Source organism: Lytechinus variegatus, chromosome 10 (assembly GCF_018143015.1).
Source record: "Lytechinus variegatus isolate NC3 chromosome 10, Lvar_3.0, whole genome shotgun sequence".
NCBI classification, from domain to species: Eukaryota; Metazoa; Echinodermata; class Echinoidea; order Temnopleuroida; family Toxopneustidae; genus Lytechinus; species Lytechinus variegatus.
The window spans coordinates 31,683,032-31,703,649 of NC_054749.1; the positions used below are offsets into that span (position 1 = coordinate 31,683,032).

Here is a 20,618-nt window from a genome sequence, read left to right on the forward strand (position 1 = left end):
ACAATCAAGCTGTTGAAAACTCCTGGGATTAATCAAATTCAATTAAGCTGACTTGAGATGGGACCAATTTCCTGCAGTAACTGGTCTTGCTTCATGAATTAGTTAATGAATTCATGGGTACATGGAAAAGTACAGTAGCCTACATGTGATATGTTTCTTATCCTATAATTTCAAAGACGGTGCATTTCAGTGCTTTGTTATTTCCTGGGTATGTACGTTATAATCCGTTTTATATGATTTTCATGTGTCCAGCCTTTTTCCACTCATTCATTCATTTATTCATCCATCAAATAATTCACTTCGAGTTTGACAAATATTTATGCAAACTTGTTTGTTTTTGCCGCCCAAAACATATTCTTTTCCCATTCTATTGGTTTCATGTTGTTTTTGTTTACTTAGTTTTGAAAGTAAGACACTGCTTATTTTTATCCACCTCTTTATATGCCATGGTAAACAATAGGTTCAATTGATTAGGCTAAATTCCAGAAAGCAAGATAATCAACCTCTCAGTTTCGCGTTGTGTAAAACTCCAGATTGTTTAAATCAATAAAATTCATCAATCAATTATTGTTTTAAATTATACCAATAGTTTACTTATAACCGTAAATGTAAGAAAAGATGTGTCGCCATTCCTGAAATGATATGGTAACTTTACAAAAAGTCTTGAAACAAGCTAATATTGGGACCTCGTCGGGAAGATCCGCAAGGTAAACAACGTGTATTGTGCAGTGTCGCGATGTCCACGTATGCAAGACAGGCAGTCGACAGTCGGGGAAAGCTCGCTCGGGATTAAAATATCAAAGTGCGAATCTCATATAGGAAATAACCTTTGACTGCAAATATCAACCCATCTATTTTCCTTGATCAGATAACGCATTGTCATTGACAATAATACATTATCTAAGCTTAGAAGTATTTTAACTGAGCATGCCTAACGGTGGTGGTTACGTCAAGACTCCGGTATTTGACTCTCGGGGAAGTTCAGGCAGCAGCGGCAGTGTGTCGATCGGCGGGAGCCGCATATTTTCTCCTCTATTGATGCGACCCAAATTTGTACTTGTAATTGGCGCAATCATGCTTTTATTTCTATTTTATCTCCTTTTACCGAACTCGCCAGCAAAGGCCCAAAGTTACAGCTGCAATGTGCCTTTTCAAGTCGACCAGGCAGCGTTTGTATACAACAAAACATATCCAATTTCAGGAGTGGAGAGAACTGTCGATGGTAGAAAATACAAGATTGCTGTAATTTCAGATCCAGACACTACAAATAAAGATCCTAATAAAGAGAACCAATGGATGAGTTACTTAATAAAGGGATCATTGTCTATCAGCTCTTATGGAGACAAGATTTCAGTGAACTTGGATGATAAACCTGTGACGTTGAAATCACAGCTTTCTCAAGGTGGGCGTGGCATGGAACTCTCGGAGTTGATAACATTCAATGGAAAGTTGTACACAGTGGACGATAGGACCGGAGTCATATACGAGGTAGCAGGGGACAAAGTTTATCCCTGGGTTATTCTTCCAGATGGAGATGGAAAGAATACGAAAGGTACAGTTATGCTAAAGAAAAATAATCTAAAAAATAAAAATTGAAAAGTTTTGTAACTATATATTTAATTGTTTTTCGGTATTCAAAGACACTTCCTTTTGTAAGATATGGCTTAAGCAAGTAATCGAATTTGGATTTACATCAATATTCATAAATAAAGTCTAATCTGGTATAATTTTTGGTTTTAGGAAATTGCTTTGAACAGGTTCATTGAGTCATATATTTCTTACCTCTTGATTTTGAGACAACTTCTTCCAGAAATCAAATAGCCAAACTTTTTTGTAACATGAGATGATTAGAGGATTAACTGAAAAAATAGGCAAAAAAGAAAGAGAAGAAGAATTATGAAATGAGGAAAGATAAAAGAAATAGAGAAAAGAGGGAGAAAGTAAATTTGAAGAAGAGGAGAATGGTCGAGCTAAAAGAGAAAAGGAAGGGTAAGAAAGGAAGAACAAGCATGAACAAAGAAAATTCTTAATCATATAATGTTAACAATGAAGCTACTTTCCATTGCATTAATTTATCATACATGTCATTTGTTCCTATCAAATCCTGGAGCAGGTTTGAAAGGTGAGTGGATGGCTGTAAAGGATGAGCACCTGTATGTTGGTGGACTCGGTAAGGAATGGACAACCATTACAGGAGAACTACAGAATCTCAATCCGCAGTGGGTCAAGGTTATCAGTCATCTTGGTGCTGTCCACCATGTTAATTGGGTCGGCAATTACAACGCAATGAGAAACAAGGGTGGATTCCCTTACCCAGGTAATTATTACATTCCATGACATTTGCTCTGACAATACAAGTACATCCATTGAAATATATAGATTTTATTTCATATAACGCTTGTACATGTAGGACAACCACATCCCTGCAATACTGAATAACACTTTTAAGGACTACATTTGTCAGAGGCTTTTTAATTTTTTGGGGGTATTTTTTTTAGAAATCAGATCAAAGTAACAAGCACATTACACTTTAACCTGCATTTTAGGGTTCACAGCAATTTAAAAATTCCCTAATTCTCTCATTATTTGGCATGCAGTTATTATGACATACATGTCATGGAAAAAGATGATGATATTGGAAGAAACTGCCAGATTTCAATGATTTATTAATGCATTTTAGTGTGTTTAACAGTCACATATTGATTTGTTCATGTTTGCAATTACTCCCCCCCTCCCCTCCAAAAAGGATTGATATCACCAAAAATTACATCAGGCTATGATGACAATGTGAACAAATTAATGCATGCCCTCAATGAAGAGTTGGTTACCTTCAGGCGAAGAGAACCCAGGCAACAAAATGATGGAGATAAGATTATGTGTATAGTTATTGTTTCAAAAAACAAATTTATATTTCAAAGCCCATGCCTAATACAGTACTTTACAGTGTACCTGTATAATTAAATTTTTCAAATGAAGGATAATCTTGATAAACATGTTTACTTTCTTGTTATATAATTCAGAAAAAAATTATTCAACAGTTAGAGTATGAGGGTACCTGCATGATCATCAGGCAAAGTAGGGATTTTTTTTCTTGCCAGTTGTTTATGGAAAGCATCCTTAGTGGTAGTTACATGTAGTGCAGTATGCAAACATGTACATGTATTCTAGATTTACCTGTAGGCTGTTTAGTGTGCAAGTAATGTTAACAAACTTCACTCTGAAATACATGTACAGTGTACCTGTATGATTTTATTGGTTCATGTGTATGAAACTTAATATTGTACAGAAATCTTCTGATGTATCTCCAATCATCTTGTGATATCTCATTTAATGGGTGGACCTTAAAAATTACATTTTATATGGAAGTGGTTTTAAAATGGAAAACTACTTGTAATTTATTGTTGCTATTAGTGTTTTAGTTTGTCTCTTTATTAAGATTATTAAGTCAACCAAAAACAACTCAATTGGCAAGGTACTGGTACATGTAATTCAAAACAATGTTTTTGTTCATCCTTGATCAGTTGATGTGTAAGTGCTTTAGCCAAAAATTATATACACTGGAATAGTAATATTTTCTAGACATGTACATGTAATAACCACTGATCAGGAAGACTTTATCAAGGCTGAAATTTAATACTTGGCAGTCGGCATGTGTTATTGTTAAAGGAATTGGCAGAAACATTCCCTCAACTGGCACTATAAATGACAACAAACTAACAAATGTACATCTCAGGTATCAGAACCATGGGGTGACACCACAAGAGGGGAATGATTGCCAGTCACTGCCCCCCCTCCCCCCCCCCCCCCCGATATTCAAGTAGTGTTGAATAAAAGGAGAATCAAAAGGGGGAGAAGGGAGAAAAGAATAAAATTAAAAGGGTATGTCTGACTCTGGGCTGTGTAGATCTATGTTACCCTTTAATTTGATTAAGAGCAATGTATGTTTAGGTGATATGTATGTTATCAACTTAAGGGCTTAACCCCCCACCCCCCCTCAAAAAAAATAAAAAATAAATAAGTATGTAAAAATAAATTAATAAATAAAAAAAAAAATTAATTAATTAATGATAAATAAATATTCATAGATAAATTTAAAAAAAAATTAAAATCAAATAATCCTGGCACAGCCCCTAAACATAGAAAAACTTAACAAAAGATAGAAACCTCTTACCAGTATATTCAAAAGCCATACAACTTGTTTTCAATTCCCAGTCATCATTTAACCTTACAGTTCTTTTTCTTCTTGACAGGTAGTCTCAAATGCATACTTTGTTTTAATTGTCAAGTAAATAAAGATGCACTTTTTCAGGTGAATTAATTGTTCACTCCTATATTTTTAAGTCTTTTTTTTGTAGGGTGCCCCCATAAGCATTTGATATTGTTATCCTCGAAACTGTGTTTCATTTCCCTTTTAAATACATGGTTATGGATAATTGCAGTGTATTTCAACCTTATGTGAATTACAAAATCAACAACATTCTGGGGAAAACACGACAATCAAATAGGCAGTATTTTTACAGCATTGTTGCATACTGTTTCCGCTTTGCTCATAGTATATTATTAATTGCAGTATGATTTTCATTCATTTCATTGTATTAGGGTACATGATCCATGAATCCGGAGTTTGGAGCAACGTCCACAAAAGATGGTTCTTCCTGCCAAGACGTGCGAGCACCGAAAAGTACGAGGAGACTGCAGATGAGCATCGCGCGACCAACCTTCTCTTCATGTGCAATGAAGACTTCACAGATGTCCGCTTCATTAAGATTGGCTCTCTCAACAACATCCGCGGGTTTTCATCATTTAAGTTTGTTCCCGGTACAAACGAACAGGTGATCGTTGCACTGAAAACGGAAGAAGATGCAGGCAAGATTGCTACCTACATCACCGCTTTCAACATCGACGGAAAGATCCTCATGCCTGATAAGAAATTTGCGGACATTAAATATGAAGGAATAGAATTTGTATAATGGTAAATTATTCTGATTTAGAGTTATTATTACCTTGATAATCTTGATATTAATTCGGGATCTGAATTCTGATGGCCATTTTTTTTAATCAATACTTCTTGTGATGTCCAGTTTTATGAAACTGTTTTATTTGGAATTTGAAGAATGGAGAAGTCCACCCAGTTATTTAAAAAGTATTTAAAGAAAAAAATTGAAGTATATTGGGTAATTTCAAGTACGGTGTTAAAATCTGGTGTTGGTGTTGTGACAACACCAGCCATAACAACGTACTTGGAATCATGCTGGTGTTGGGAATGACCTCTGAAAATATGACGTATTTCTGGCAGTTCGTGTTGAGTGTCATCTGCTGAACCCGAGCATTACAGCTGGTGTTGACGATTTATGTGTAATTTCTCCATTCATCAACCCCAGGGATTGTGAAAATCATGATTTCAAGTTTGGTGTTGAAATGTAGCTCACGTACAGGCGGCAAACACAATGAAACATCCCCCATAAAAGAATCTTCTTAAGATGAGCGCAAATCATTAGATTTTATACATTTTAATGAAAAATAATATTTATAATTTCTGATTCTTGCAGTGATTTTAACCTTTGCTGTATGATAAGATTGTATTGCAATTTCTCCCAGATTTCACTTTTGTCGTCAAGAATTTCTTGCGTAAAGTTGAGATGATCAGCAGCGCAGAGGCGTGATGTCATATGCTATCGATAATGCAGTCGGTATCACTCCTCTGAACCCAGTGGTTCAGCAGCCTTGCACGCTCCCAACACCAACAACGAACACTGTACTAGAAATCACCAATTGTAGTACATACATTGAAAGTTTGATGGAAATCCATTAAAAGTTATTCTAGAGATATCAATGTAAAATGTTAAGCTTTAAATTCATTTTGTCAAATCACTAGCAGAGTGCTCCCTCAATTGTAATTTTGTTATTTCATGATTTTTTTTTTATGCACAGGTAGAATATTGTAAATGACAATTTGTTGAATTTTCATCACACAGACGAGGGCTTGCTTGGAAAATTATAAAAGTGGATTTGATTTTGCTTTTTTTTTCATCTGGCCTTCTTTCAAACATTGTGTGGTTGACCCAGAAGAGTCACTTTAGACTCCTCTTACATGTAATACTGTATCTGTATTTTGTAGAAATGATTGAAGCATCTTTGTCTTTCTCTTCAGTAAAGAAATATATTTTTAGATTTGTTGTAAATTTTCCACCTAATATAATTCTAAGATGATGTTATGTGCATTCAGTGGCAATTGATGAATTTCAGTATTTATATTAAAATATTGAATTTGTACATTTACGTATTGTGTAATGTCTAGTAGTCAAGATACAAGAAACGTTCAATTAGGCCTCCTTACATGAAGCTTATTGAATGATTGTTGGGTGTATTTCTATGATTCATTGATTGCATTTCAAGATCATTATATAACTTTGTATTATGGGGCCTGTATAGAGTACAGACATTATACATGTTTTTCCATGTGCTTGCATATTTTAATTGTATGTTTACCTTTAAAATAGTCAAATGGCAGCTGTGGTGAGTAGTGTATATGGCGTATGAAAGCATTATTTATTTCATTGAATCATGTCTTTGTACTGAATGAACGAGATACTGATTATTTGCTTTTGGACCTCATCCTTTGTTGACTTTTTATCTTTGTCCACTTTTTCAATTGTTCTGTACTGCATTATGATTTGTTATTTTGTACTATTCATATTTTATTTTTGTTAATTTCTGGAATTTAGATATAACTACATGTATTTCATTTTGTTTGTTCTTTTATGTGTAATATATGAAATGCATCTTTGTATGTACGTATTACTATCTTCAGATTATTTCTTTTCTTTTGAAAATTGGAATATACTATTCGACTTAAAGGGGAAGTTCACCCTGAAGAAAACTTTGTTGTAAAAATAGCAGAAAAAAATATTAAAAAATATTGGTGAAGGTTTGAGGAAAATCCGTTAAAGAGTAAAAAAGTTATTAGAGTTCAAAATTTTGGATTTGTGACGTCATAAACGAGCAGCTGCCCCATGTGTTATGTAATATAAAATTCATGAATTTCAAATTTTGTATGGTTCCTGATAACTTAATTTTGTTTTCTATTCATGATCGGGTGTGAAATGATTTGTCTATTGATATACAAAAGGTACATTGAAAACCATTCTCAATTTTCTGAAAAAATGACATCTCATCGATTTTTTACCATTCGCTAGGAATGCTGCTCGCATATGACGTCACAAATCAAATAATTGATATTCTAATAACTTTTTAATTATTTGATGAATTTATCTCAAACCTTCGGCAATATTTTTTATTATTTTTTCTGCTATTTTTACAATAAACTTTTTCTCAGGGTGAACTTCCCCTTTAATGATGCTAAATATATTTTTTTCAAAGATGTATATAACTTTGAGTTTGATAAGAGAAGATGGAGAGCAGCGATTAAAAAAAAAATCATTCAAAAATGGTTTGGACCCTAAACAGGCTTGGAGTCAGTTTCATAAACCACTGTCCAACTTTGCCATTATACTACCATGGAAATCTTAATTGTGATTGGCTGCTGAGCCCCGTTTAATAGCATGGTAGTTGCCATAATAGCAAATATAAAATGTGCAGTAATGCCTCCACCTTCCGCACATTTTTTTTACTTCAACATATATTCAAAGGAACTAGCAATTTTTTACTTCAATATATCTTCAAAGGAACTAGCATCAATAATTTTGTTCAATGGGGGAAACAGTAGTTAATATTTTCTATACACTGGTATTGACTTCTAATAACAACATGTTCTTTACCCAACCCTACTAGGACCTAAGTTGGACCATTATCAGGTGTATTATGACATTTCCAGTGATTTCACAGCACTTTGTGAAAATTCACAGCATTAAACTGTACATTGGGTGATTTCAAGTTCGTAGTTGACCTTTTGGTCTTGGTGTTAGGTCAATTTTTACACGATTATAACACCAAACATAAATTCAAGTTGGTCCGGAAAAGTCACTCACTAGTTGTTGAGATGTCAATGTCAATATGATCTGGATCAGTTTTACAAACTCTTGAGTAAGTTTTGGAGCAAGGGGAAGCAAACAAAATTTCAACACCAAGGCCAACACCGGACTTGAAATCACCCATTGTAATATAATTCTTCAGGCAGCATACAGTATTACCAAATATAGATTTATGAATGGATTGTGGGATATAGGCCTACAGATTTGGAAATATACATCTGTATGCAGGTATATACTTTTGTCATAAAAAAATATGTGTACATAAGGATGTATCTATCTTTTTATACTTTGACTGATTGAAGGTTATAAAATGTCTTGCATCCCGCTCTTTCTGAAAAAAATAAATCTAATATCAAAGCAGTTTTATTTATTTGCTTTTATTTGTGTTAATGGTGAGATACATGATCAAGGAAAGTTTTTTTTCTTTAAGGGTACAAGCTATATGTAGTTTCAAAGAAAACTTTAAGGGAGCTTGCAAATACTAATTTTACTTCCTCCCATTGACAATGCAACCAAGGTTTGTGGTGTCACACATGTAGTACCTCCCCATTCATTTAGTACACTACACACTTTACCAAGATTTTCTATATGACTCAGTGTACCTCAAGATATTACGGTCAGAAAAAGCAAAAAGAGATGTTTTGTATAGATTTTCAGTCTCAAGGAGGGGAGATTCACATGTGTGACATCACATATCTTGTTCGGATTTCATTAGTGTTCCCATCATTCAAATACTCCTTTCTTATTGTCCAATTTTTACTCAAATTTTTGTTCATCTTCTTCCTCTTTTCTTCTGTTTTCACACAAGCTAACTTGTTTGGGAAGCTTCAGCCACTTTTTAAGGCTGTGCCACATACTGCTGTCATTCTACATCTTCTGCCTCATCTCAAAATTCTTTGAAAGGTGTCGGATGTTGGAATAGTCCACTTGAACAACCAGTGTGGTCTTTCAACATCTTTACAAGCCAATCAATCAGTTAAGAGTAAACAGTCATTTCACGCACCTGCCTTGCATACAGGGCCCTTACTCTTCATCTTACTGTTCTCATTCATCTCTCTTTCTTCACAGCCTCCTCCCTCCATCTCCTTTTTATCTGTCTCCTTTTTATCTAACCTATGTCAAAATCCCTACCCCTGTTCTCCAATCAGATTTCCAGCACAGATATTGTAATTGTTCTTGTCACTAAATATCTACAATAATGTTTCTGTTGTTTATCACCACAAGTTCTGTCTCACCTATCCATTTTTCCTTTTCATAAATTTAGCACACACGAAAGTAAAAATAAGGATACAAAGTCAATTATTCAACTTTTTGAAAATTTATATATTTTCACAATTGCATCACAGAAATACACTTGAGATCACATTTCTCCCAATAAAGGCTGCCCCTGTCCAATGCGGCAGGGGTCAGTTTCACAGTACATCAGTAGTTCTAACTTCTTGGACAACCCATACATCAATGAGCTTGTCTTTGATGGATGTCACTCTTGAACATAGACTTGAAAATCTCCATGAAAATGGCCCCATGTGGCAAAGTGACACAATCCAACTGATGATGATCTGACTGCAGTGAGTCATAGAATAACATTAGTGCACATTGGTTTCATGAAATATTAACGTCAGATGTAAACATTCCACTCTTAAAAATCAGTGTATGTCAGTACATCTATGTGATCAAAATTAGAATTATCAAAATTATATGCTTCCCAGTTACTTCAAATAAATATTCTGTGGCTAATGGATCCATTTTGATAATTTTGATTATTATTATACAGCTTATTTCTCACATATTCTTCTTGGACAAGAGTTTCTCCTGTTCTATAAAAACCAACATCTACACATCTGCCAAGAGATGAGTATGTGAATTTAACCAGATGTTCTAGGAATGTGCATTCAACTACCGAACTAAGCAGGATTATTCCCATGTATCAATAAGTGAATGACACAAAACAAGGAATATCAATCAACTGTGAATTTTTAGACGACATTGCTCTTTGGTTTCTTCTTGTAACCTGTGATTGTTTATGTTTCTAGTGATCATAAGAATACCTAACTTCATGTACCAGTTTGTGATTTTTACCAATGACCATTGCTTCTAAGAAAATGCATTTTCTGCAGGAAAACATCAAGGAAATAATGTTTTCAACCATGGTGAACCACCTGCATCATAACTGCTTTATAAGATCACTGAAGGATTTGATCTGAGCAAGAAGTTTAAATGCATCCAATCAAATTGAGGCAATCCAGACTGTCAAAGCCTTTCAAAGAATATCAAGTATATTTCAAATTAGTATCATACATGGCATCGGTCATGTAGACAAATGCCCTAAATACCATGCATTTCAAATGGCTCTACAAGCCTTTGTCCACATGGCCAACAATAATAACTCTGAAATAAAAGAACAAAACTAAATATATATGCTGTCATTCCATCCCTCCATAGAACTTGCTGAGGAAGTCTGTTTGTTGCGGCCTTTCTGATTCATGGAAGTAACGCATGACATGTGTCCTCTGCTTCCACACTTTGATCGTTTCTTCTAATTCCATCTTTCCCTGTAGGTCAAAGGTCAAAGTGGGAGAGGAAGGGTGAAGAATCATGACAGGGTCAGGGTTCAGAAAAAGGTAAACATTGAATCAAGTGGGAAAGAGAGTTGACAGGATGATAGATACAAGCCACTTTTTTAATTAATGTATGATTTATGAAAATGAACATTGATAAAGTTTAATAAAGCCTAATATCAATTAACATGGATGTTTCTTTATACTGATAAACTGCTAAAATAAAATCTGAGTTGATATCTCCCCAGTTAATAGCACAACAGAAGTACAAATGGGTATCAATGCCATACAAGCCCAAATTAATATTTGTATGTACCTGTTCAGACAGGCTTCCCAAACAAAATACAAAAATGAATACAGATCAAAAGTCAATAAAGAAAAAATCACATACAAAACTTTAATTACATGAATCATTTATCTTTTTGTTTATCAATCAATGCATATTTTGATGGCATCTACATCACAATATTAAAATCTTCCAAGGATAAAATCTGAGTGGGATGCATAAAAGAGAATTTACAGTGACAGTCAATGACAAAGTAAACAAAATTGAAATAAAACATATCCACAGTGTCAACAGTGTCCATAAATAATGAAGAAGCAGACATTTTTGCAGTACGTACTTTTATTTTTACTAATTTTGTAAGTCAGAAATTGCTACATTATAATTTCACATGCTATGAAGGATTATAAGCAAAAGCTTCAGTTAAAAAAAAAATCACTGTATGCCATAGAACCATTTTTGGGGGAGGGGTGATATTTAGGAAGATAGATCGGTCCACTTGTTATTACTTCTCAAATATCCCAACATTCAAAATATAGAAATAACAGCTGAAACTGTGGACCAACAATTTAGATGTTGTCCTATATCTGTATGCAAAACTTGTGACCTTCAGAAATATTGAGTAAATTTGTTTTCATCTATGTGATCAGCGGTAAAGCAAATGCATGTGATTCCAAGGTGCATCATAAACAGCTTTTAGTTTTCATAATTACCTGAGTTTTCTCCATTAGCCAAATTTACAACCAGAACTAAACTCTATCTTTAATCCAGTAGATGGTTTGCAAGGGCTTTACTTTATGACAAAAGTTTTTTATTGATGTTCTTAAGGAAAGAAATACTACTTTGTTAACAAATATCTAGAGCAAACACATACCTTTATCACTAGCATATCGACGACTCTGTAATCCCTGATGTGTGCGTTTTTCATGAACATTTCCTTCACTTTACTTCTTCCTTCTTTAACAGTTATATCCAGCTGATATTGTTGAACTGTAAAATAAAAGGAATATCGCATAGCACTGTACATTTCAAAATATAGAAAAAATAGGGATCATTCTCCCTTCTATAAAAGTTATATCCAGCTGATATTGTTGAAGTGAGAAATGAAGGAATATCACATAATCAAATCAAGTACTTCAGATTGGGACATACTGATGAAGGAAATTTCATCAGCATTAAGTGTGACCATGGGCATGATGACTGTTGGATGTTATTGAAGTGGGAGTATACGAAATGCCGTTTTGAAGAACAATTTATAGATAAAAAATATTATTTTACAAATATTACAATTTATTACGTGATTATAAATAATAAACATGATACTGCTAATTATTTATAAACACGTAATAAATTTCAATATTTGTGAAATATTTTTTATCTTTAAATTGTTTCTCAAAACGGCATTGCATATCGGAAGTTTGTAATATATAAGCGGTTCAAGGGTCGAGGCCATTTGGCGAATAACGGCATTATTCGCCAAAGAAGAAAATTTTCCGGCCATTGTAGCCTTTATAAAAGGCAGCGGAAAATATAACCAACTGTAGAGAATATATAAACATACATATTATGCATGTACTAATACATGTGAATACCTATATATGAGGCTGGTTTCTATTTTGTTGTGGTGTGTATTTATATTCAGGCTTATTTTTTTAGGCTGATTTTGTAGTAGTATGTCGCATTATAATGTATATATGTAAATAGGAAGGGGGGAGAATCTAAAAAAAACATTTATATCTGGAGATTCTATTGGGAATTCCATATAGATACCATTTTCTTTCTTCTTCTGTTTCTATATTTTTACTCGTTTTTTTAATAAACCGAAGGTATGAAGTAAGGAGCGCTTAGGAACATGATAAATGCTTTCAAAAAGACACATTATTAAAACCAATAAACTAACACCCACATCCATTCAAAGGAAAACACAAGCACAAGTACTAATTGTTAAATCTAACAAACAATGTTGAAACAAAATACTCGTAAGATTTTAATACTACACAACGCCTTTCCTCTGTGAATCTATATCTCACATACAGTGCAAATAATAGCAAAATCGAATGACGAGAGCTGTACAGGGGAGGGTGGAATCCCTCTCGCTTAGCCTGGCGGAAATCATCGCATATCGATGGATAGCACCACCTCCACACTAAACTCAACCAACCAACGCCATTGTTTTGCATTGTTTACATGTGGATTGAGGGGTCTACGCAACATCAGTCAGGTAAGAAACGTTAATTTTTCATATTTTTTAAGTGAGCATTTTTAAAACCTTAATGCGTAGGAAGTTGTAGAAATTAATAAAATAAACCTATTTTCATGTCACTCACACTAGTACGAGGTTAGTATATGATTTCATGTGATTCTGTTTAAAAGATGGAATTCCTAGACCTACGGAAATCCGTCTCTGTGACTGTACTTCGTTCTCTTACATGTACCGGTATATGTAGACCAAAAGCTTCAGTCTCTGTATTTTGGTTGTTCCGCTGAACTGCGTTGCTTGGCTCCACTCACCATACATAGACTGAAGTGGTTGGGGGTCCGTGACTACAGACAACGTATAGTGAACTAGCGTTTTATAGATCGCGATTTAAAACTGTTTTTTGAGCGAAATTTAATTATGAAATTCAGGGAAATACAAATAATTTAAGTAATTGCATACCTTGGACTGGATTTATTGATAAAAAAATTCACTGGATGATTGAGAAATCTGTCATCTAAGCCATTTTCTCCTGACCTGACGGTTTATCTTGCAAGTTGCCATCTTGAATGACGTCATTATCGTTAATGTCTCCATATATCGCGATTATAACTATTATCTATGATTTTGTGAATTGTTATTGGTTATAAATGGTTAATTTTTGTTATTGAATTTATCCATTGTATATGATTATGTTAATACCATGAGTATTTGTACGTAGATTTGTATTGAACTCAATGATTAATAAATACTATTACAAAACAAAAAAAAATTGTTTGTCTTCGTGAGTGTATGGTATCGTATTATTGCCTTGTAGGTGTGCTGGTGGAATGCAATATCGATATCACATTCGTATATTGTTGACGCCCTCTCCGCGTTTGTTTATAAATATTTCATAGTTTGGCTGCAATTCTGACCTGTTTTCCTGTGTCGTACCCAACTAAACATCGGTAAAGTATAATTTTCATGCATTTTCATCTATATCGTTTAAATTTTTGTAAAATTGAATATTTAAATATTAAGAATGTTTAGTTTAAATATCCTTAGATTGTAACCTCGATGTGTAAAAGAACCTCAAACTTTGGACTCTGGTCGGACAAAGGTGCTGGGGTTATAACAAATGGGAGCCCACACGGACACTTTACCGTCGGTGAATGGGGATTACAGTAAAATGTCAGAAATTGTTGAATAAATCCCCAGAAACGACGGTTATTCCTGTCTACGGTATATGAAGCCCTGCTCAAGACTCCATGATGAAGAAATATATGTCAGATTGATACAAGACATCATCATGGAGTCCTCAAGACTAGATCTATGACCTATGTCTGCCGTGTACTTAAACGGACGAGTCCTGGGCTAGGGCTCCAGGGGCCAATTGCACGAAAGGGTCTTTCCAACTCCAACTCCAAGCCCAAGGACCGTCTTTCGTGTCGCCACTCTTTTATGATACGCTATATATATTATAAGCGGGTGTATGTTTCTGAAATTTATGATAGAGAATAAGATTTGTTAGTCTAGCTCTAGCTTGCTTTTAAATAAAATTTTATACAATTTCATGATATATCACATCATTTCATAGACAAATATTTTGCTTATTTTAACGGACGAATAAAATGTTTGCAATTGCAGATGATTTATCTAAAATGCGTTTCACATGGTGCATCATAAAAAATGGGCGACACGAAAGACGGTCCTTGAAAAGACCCTTTCGTGCAATCAGCCCCAGCTCCCTGCCCCTGGGTAGGCACGGCCGTAGTCACTAGATGGCGCTGTCGCGGAAGTGCTCAAAATTTGTACGTAAGTTTCGTCCGCTTGTCAATGAGTGAAATCGCATAGCGATGCGATATCGTCAAAATTAAGCCCCTGTCAGCGCGGAAGAATATGATATTTTCTCTTTGTGATTGTCCTCCCGTGCGATGAAAAATATGTCATCGTAATGCATAGGACTTTCGCGAGCTACCAAAGTCATTTTCGTGCCCCAAATTCCATTAAATCTTCCAAAAATAACCATGAAAGTGTCGGTAAGTCAAAAGTGTCGTGAGTTGCTCTCAATTCTTACCTTATTTAGTTGTATTTCTTGCAAAATGGGTCTCGAAGGGTTCTGGATTTTCCGTTGATTGTGAAACTTGAATTGATTTCCTTTCTGTGTCTTGCAGTTAAATTGCAGCGCGGGGAATCGCAAGGGCTGTGGAAGCCCTTCTCAGTGAGGTTTACAAGCTGAGCTGCCCTTGAATTTGGTCGAATTTCGAGCCATTTTAATCGCGCGCACGGGATGATTAATTAACATAACAATTAGCAGATTAGAGATCAAGATTACGTCACGTACGTGCGTACGTGTGATACACAGAAATGAAATAGAACTTGAATCACACGGAATCACAGTCAAGAAATGCTTTGTTTTCTTTGTTTGCTAAATGATTTCCTGAATTTAAAATTATGAATAAACACCAGAGTAATGACATGAAGGAGATAATCATGGTCATATGAGGAATAACTAAATATTTTCTGAAAACGAGTGAATATGATGGGGCAATAATGTGCATGCACTGGAAAATGAACATTCACCTCACTGTCAGTGCCGTGGTGTCAGTCACTCAGACACAGTGCTTTACTGCCTTTTAGTTTTACTGGCATTTTCTTTGCACTGCCGCCGCCACTGGTTTTTCTTTTGCCAACTAGATTAAAACTCATTTATATATTAATATGTTTATTGCAATTTTTGAATAAATGGTAATACAAAGTGGAAAAAATGAAGATAAAAATAATTTGGACTAAAATATGCCATCACCCCCCCCCCCTCTAAAAAATACACACTATCTTGAATGACTCGTTTATTTAATTTGCATTGAAAAAATAAATAATTGTATTTATGCACTTTTTTATTTCTCATTCTTTCTGCCAGAATATCAGATGCCATCATGAATAACCTCACCTCCAGATTGAACTCCTAAACATCTTGACAATGACTATCTACTGAGATATCTTGCCTTCTTGAGATTGGAAGTTTTAAGTTCAAGTCAGAGTGACCTCCTAAGGCCCTACTAACAAGAAGAATCCAGATTTACATAAAAACAAATCCCACGAAAGATACAAACTGATTTTACTCTTAATGTGTAGTGTGTATGTGAGACACTGTGTTTGTGTTTATTTTGAGGAGGACCTCCTGTCTCTGTTTTTATTATTTTATTGACTGAATGAATGATCAATACCTAAAAGTGAGAACTGATTTTTGAGGAGAGTACATTAGTGTATGGTTTTGAGTGAATTTGATTTGAGTAACTGTTTTTCTTTATTATTTTTCTCATAATTATTATTTTGCCTTTTATTATATATTTTCAGTTGTATATTGTCAGTTACATTAAGTTGAACTTCCAAATTTGATCAAAGTGTTCAATTCTTGGGATAGAATTTTATCAGGTAATAAAACTGAGTTTGATAAATCTAAAAAAGGACACTGAAAAAATATGAACACTTGGAGATGCTCACTAAGAAGAGGAAAAAACATGAAAGGAAATGGAACTTAAGTGGATGTTATAGCATGCCTTTCGCAGATCTCCAAGCACCAGGAATCATAGGCGGCGGAAGTGGGGGGGGGGGGGGGAGTATCCCCCTAAATTTGAGGTGGGGAGGGGACGATTCCATCCCCCTCAATTTTTTGTTGATAACCTTATTTTTTAATTTTTTTTGGCTTGTCAATTTTCAATTTTGTTTCCTGTGTCCCCCCCCCCAAGATATTATTTGGTCACTATCTTTTTTTTTCGGGGGGGGGTCAAAAGATTTTGGCGGTTCCCCCCTAAAATTTTTGGCTTCCCCCACCAATGCCAGGAATGTTGATGTTCAACTGAGAGTTGCTGAAGTGGAATCTCCGTTTGTCTGTGAACTTGTTATAGAGAATGATTATTCCAGGACAAGTTAGATGATATTATCCAGCCCATAGCATACATCCCAACAATGGAATGGAGGCAATATACCCCTGTAATACATGAAGTATCATATTATCTTTAGGTTGGTTTGGAAAGTAAGTCCTCTAGTCAATATTAATGTCTGCCCAACAAAATGGTACTATCTGGCAATTTGGTGGTTCAATCACAAGCAGAAAAAGTTTAGTAAATTGACACTAGTAAGACAATTAAATATAATACAGCCAAACTGTCTGACCCCCTTACTTGACTACTGACTTAACTAATTATTGAAAAATGACAAGGGATGCTTCGGCCCTTTGTAACCATTTCATTGGGCAGACTGAAGCAGATGACTAGAATTCATACTTTCATGAAGATGAAGGAACATCAAAATGATTATTACAATTTAGCAAATATGAATTTATAACACTGTCATGGTTATAAAAAATAATGAATTTCTATCAAGTAAAATGACAATACAATGTAAGACATAACTGCAATAAAGTAATTTCATTTCCAAAAGATATCTTCCATAATTTAATAACCAAATTTCTCAAGATAATATTTCTTCTGCACAAATTGTATGAAATGTTCAGTGTAAATCATGCTGTTTATAAATCTCTAGGAATTTTTTTTTCAAAATGAAAATACATGTAAACTTAATCAAAACCAGGGATGGTGGATCCAGGATTTATCCTGGGGGGGGGCACATTTTCAGGATGAAAATTTGTCAAGCAAAAAAGGGCCTTACGGGGGGGGGGGGGCATTCTTTGATGAAAATTGCATATTTTCATTACATCTTGACTGTAGCTCTCAAAGGGGGGGGGGGGGTTGAGCTAGATGTGCCCTCCCCCAGTGATAAAAATCAACATTTATGAAAGATTGCATACCTTATATTCTGAATTGGTAAATTCAATGCATATGTCTACAAAATGAAACTGACATGTTTGGATAAATTGCTTATTTTTGTTTCAAGAAAGAATTCATCAATAACAGCTTAGAGATATTGAGAAAACATCAAGAAAAAATAATATTCTGATATGCAATAACTATATCTATTTTATATATGCTTTTTTTTCCAAAAATTTAATCCTTGACATGGGGGGGGGGGCTGGTTTAGTAGTCAAATTCACCCCCCCCCCCCGTTAAGTAAAATGCTTTATCAAAATAAGATTATGCTATCATTTATAAATTACTGCATTTTGGAGCCCATTAAAATTCAAAATGAATCATAGAGGGCAGTGCCACACCTTATTCACTGAAATTAAGGAGGGGCATGCACAGCTGAAAAACTATCAGCAGGGGCAATAATTTTCACTGCAATGTTAGATATCCTAAAAAAAAATCCTGAAAACACATAATTAAAATGAAATTAAACTCCCAGGAAGTGCCCCTGTATACTATTACAGCCCTTGACCTGTATATTCTCAAGGGGTTCAATAATTCCTTCTCTTCCCTTGTAGAGTCGGTTCGGGTGCGAATGTGTCTGAAAAAAATAAGTAAAAAAAGATCATTAGTAAAAATTGTAGATAGAACAGAACATATCATTTTTAAAAACTTAAGCAAGCAAAAACAAAGATTGATCTGGCATTGGAAAATAAAAGGAAATTAATTAACACCGCCCCCCCCCCCCCCCCCCCCCCCCCCCGCTTCAACAGTTTTTTGTTTTTTGCTTCTGCTTACAACTTTATAAATTTACCCGATACACCTTTCAAAACTTTTGGCTCCATTATCATGATTATGCCACTGTTAAAGTATTATTTATTTGGAAACCAATGCTAAAACTATAAGGTGAAATGAAATTATATAAAGAAAAAAATATATATTTCACAAAGTATAAAATCATAATGATGTAGGTCATGTTGAAATTAGACCCTGGACTGGACTCAAAATTAGATCAAGTGTAGTGTAGACCAAATGTAAATTAGACAAAGTGTAGACCAAATGGCAATTAGAATTTTTGAAGACTAAAATATATGTATATAAGTTAAAAAAATATAATTAAGTAGCCTAGGTTGTGCTGAAATTAGACCAACTGGACATTTCACAAAATGAGAATTAGACCAAGTGTAGACCAAATGGGTTTAGCCCATTCGGCATTAGACTAAATGAGAAGTGGGCAAATTGCATGTGAACCAAATGAATATACATATTTACAATGTGGAACTGCATGATATAAAGCCAATTTTATGTACCAGTATTTGACAAAGTAAAAAAATATATAATTATGTAGGTTATGCTGAAATTAGACCAACTGGACATTTCACTAAATGAGAATTAGACCAAGTGTAGACCAAATGGCAATTTAGTTGACCAAATGGGTTTAGCCCATTTGGCATTAGACCAAATGACAAGTGGGCAAACTGCATGTAGACCAAATGAAAATACACCAGAAAACACATTTCACAAGTTGGGACTGATATAGAGAGCCGTAGCAGACGACGGAGATGGGTACATGATCTGCGTCCGCAAAAAACGCGCACGCATCTATGTACTAACACGAAAAACAGCATATGGGACGATCTGACTAAAAATCGCACATGCGGGGCTATTTGAGAGTCACAGCAGAGGACGGCTAGCAGACGCCGACGGGCGCGCGCATTTAGCGAGCACATCGTGATCGTTTAAACTATCGATAGTAACGACAGTGCATTAACAGGGACCCGCGATGTCTATGACTTTTTCGACCCATGTTGGTGCTATGAAATTGCTATTTTTTGCAGTTTAAATGAATTTTACGTAAGTTTTAAGTGGTTTCACATGACAAATTAGATATTAAGAAATTTTTTGATATCATTCTTGGGGACAACAAACACATTTTGAAATTCTTGTTGTCCTGCCTACCCTGGGTTATGACCCGGCCAAACATTCCGGTGAGCCCCGAGACCGCGACAGCCGACAGCGCCACGCGCCAGCCAGGCCAGACGCCCTTCCCATCGGCAGAGGAGTTGGTGAGATATCGATGCACAGGACATGACATAAAATAACGATTTTCACAATTCATCCACTTCAAACAATCATTCTTACTTGCGTGAGGGATTTCTCTCCACCAAGCTTTATATAGCTGTATTACCCTTCTTCGTGCTTCATCTGGATTCTTTGACATAAACGGTTTCACTTGCCGTGCTACGGCCGCAGCCCTCGCTGCTTGATTAATGGACGCCATGTTTGTTTTGTACGGTATATGGACCGCTAATAAGGCCAAAATAAAGTATGATGATTATAAGCTAGAGATCTGCAATGTCTACGAGTAAATACAACATGATGTATCATTTGAAGTCTTAAATCATCTCTTTCATCTGATATGAATTAGAATTATTTCTCATTCACGCATGAGTCAGTAAAAAGAATACCAAATGTCCGGGTTTGGGGGCAGTATCTGATTTAAAAAACGACCATGTCCAAAAATTTCAATTTCTGCCTTTTAATTTGACACCTGAATCAAATAAAATGGGGAAGAGAAAGCAAAGCTCTGTAACAGTTCCTTTGAAATAATGTTTGAATTCTAATAATTCTAGAAAATGAAAACTTAATGTTACAGGCTTGGACAAGTCCACCCCAACAAAAAATTGATTTGAATAAAAAGAGAAAAATCCAACAAGCATAAAACTGAAAATTTCATCAAAATCGGATGTAGAATAAGAAAGTTATGACATTTTAAAGTTTTGCTTAATTTCACTAAAATAG

The 20,618-nt window shown here is 34.9% G+C and overlaps 2 protein-coding genes across 2 annotated transcripts; one reads left to right on the forward strand and one right to left on the reverse strand.

The window, feature by feature from the left end:
- Positions 1 to 711: 711 nt before the first annotated feature.
- Positions 712 to 5,119, forward strand: LOC121423146 (soluble calcium-activated nucleotidase 1-like). The gene is made up of 3 exons (XM_041618450.1): positions 712 to 1,552; positions 2,114 to 2,317; positions 4,600 to 5,119. Exons 1-3 carry the CDS (start codon positions 928 to 930, stop codon positions 4,968 to 4,970), a joined length of 1,200 nt encoding a protein of 399 aa, XP_041474384.1. The 5' UTR covers positions 712 to 927; the 3' UTR covers positions 4,971 to 5,119.
- Positions 5,120 to 7,348: 2,229 nt separating this feature from the next.
- On the reverse strand, positions 7,349 to 20,122 carry LOC121423147 (NADH dehydrogenase [ubiquinone] 1 alpha subcomplex subunit 6-like). The gene is made up of 3 exons (XM_041618451.1): positions 19,959 to 20,122; positions 11,707 to 11,822; positions 7,349 to 10,543 (listed from the first exon to the last, which is right to left on the reverse strand). The coding sequence occupies exons 1-3, from the start codon at positions 20,095 to 20,097 to the stop codon at positions 10,415 to 10,417; spliced, it is 384 nt and encodes a 127-aa protein (XP_041474385.1). The 5' UTR covers positions 20,098 to 20,122; the 3' UTR covers positions 7,349 to 10,414.
- Between the last annotated feature and the right edge of the window lie 496 nt (positions 20,123 to 20,618).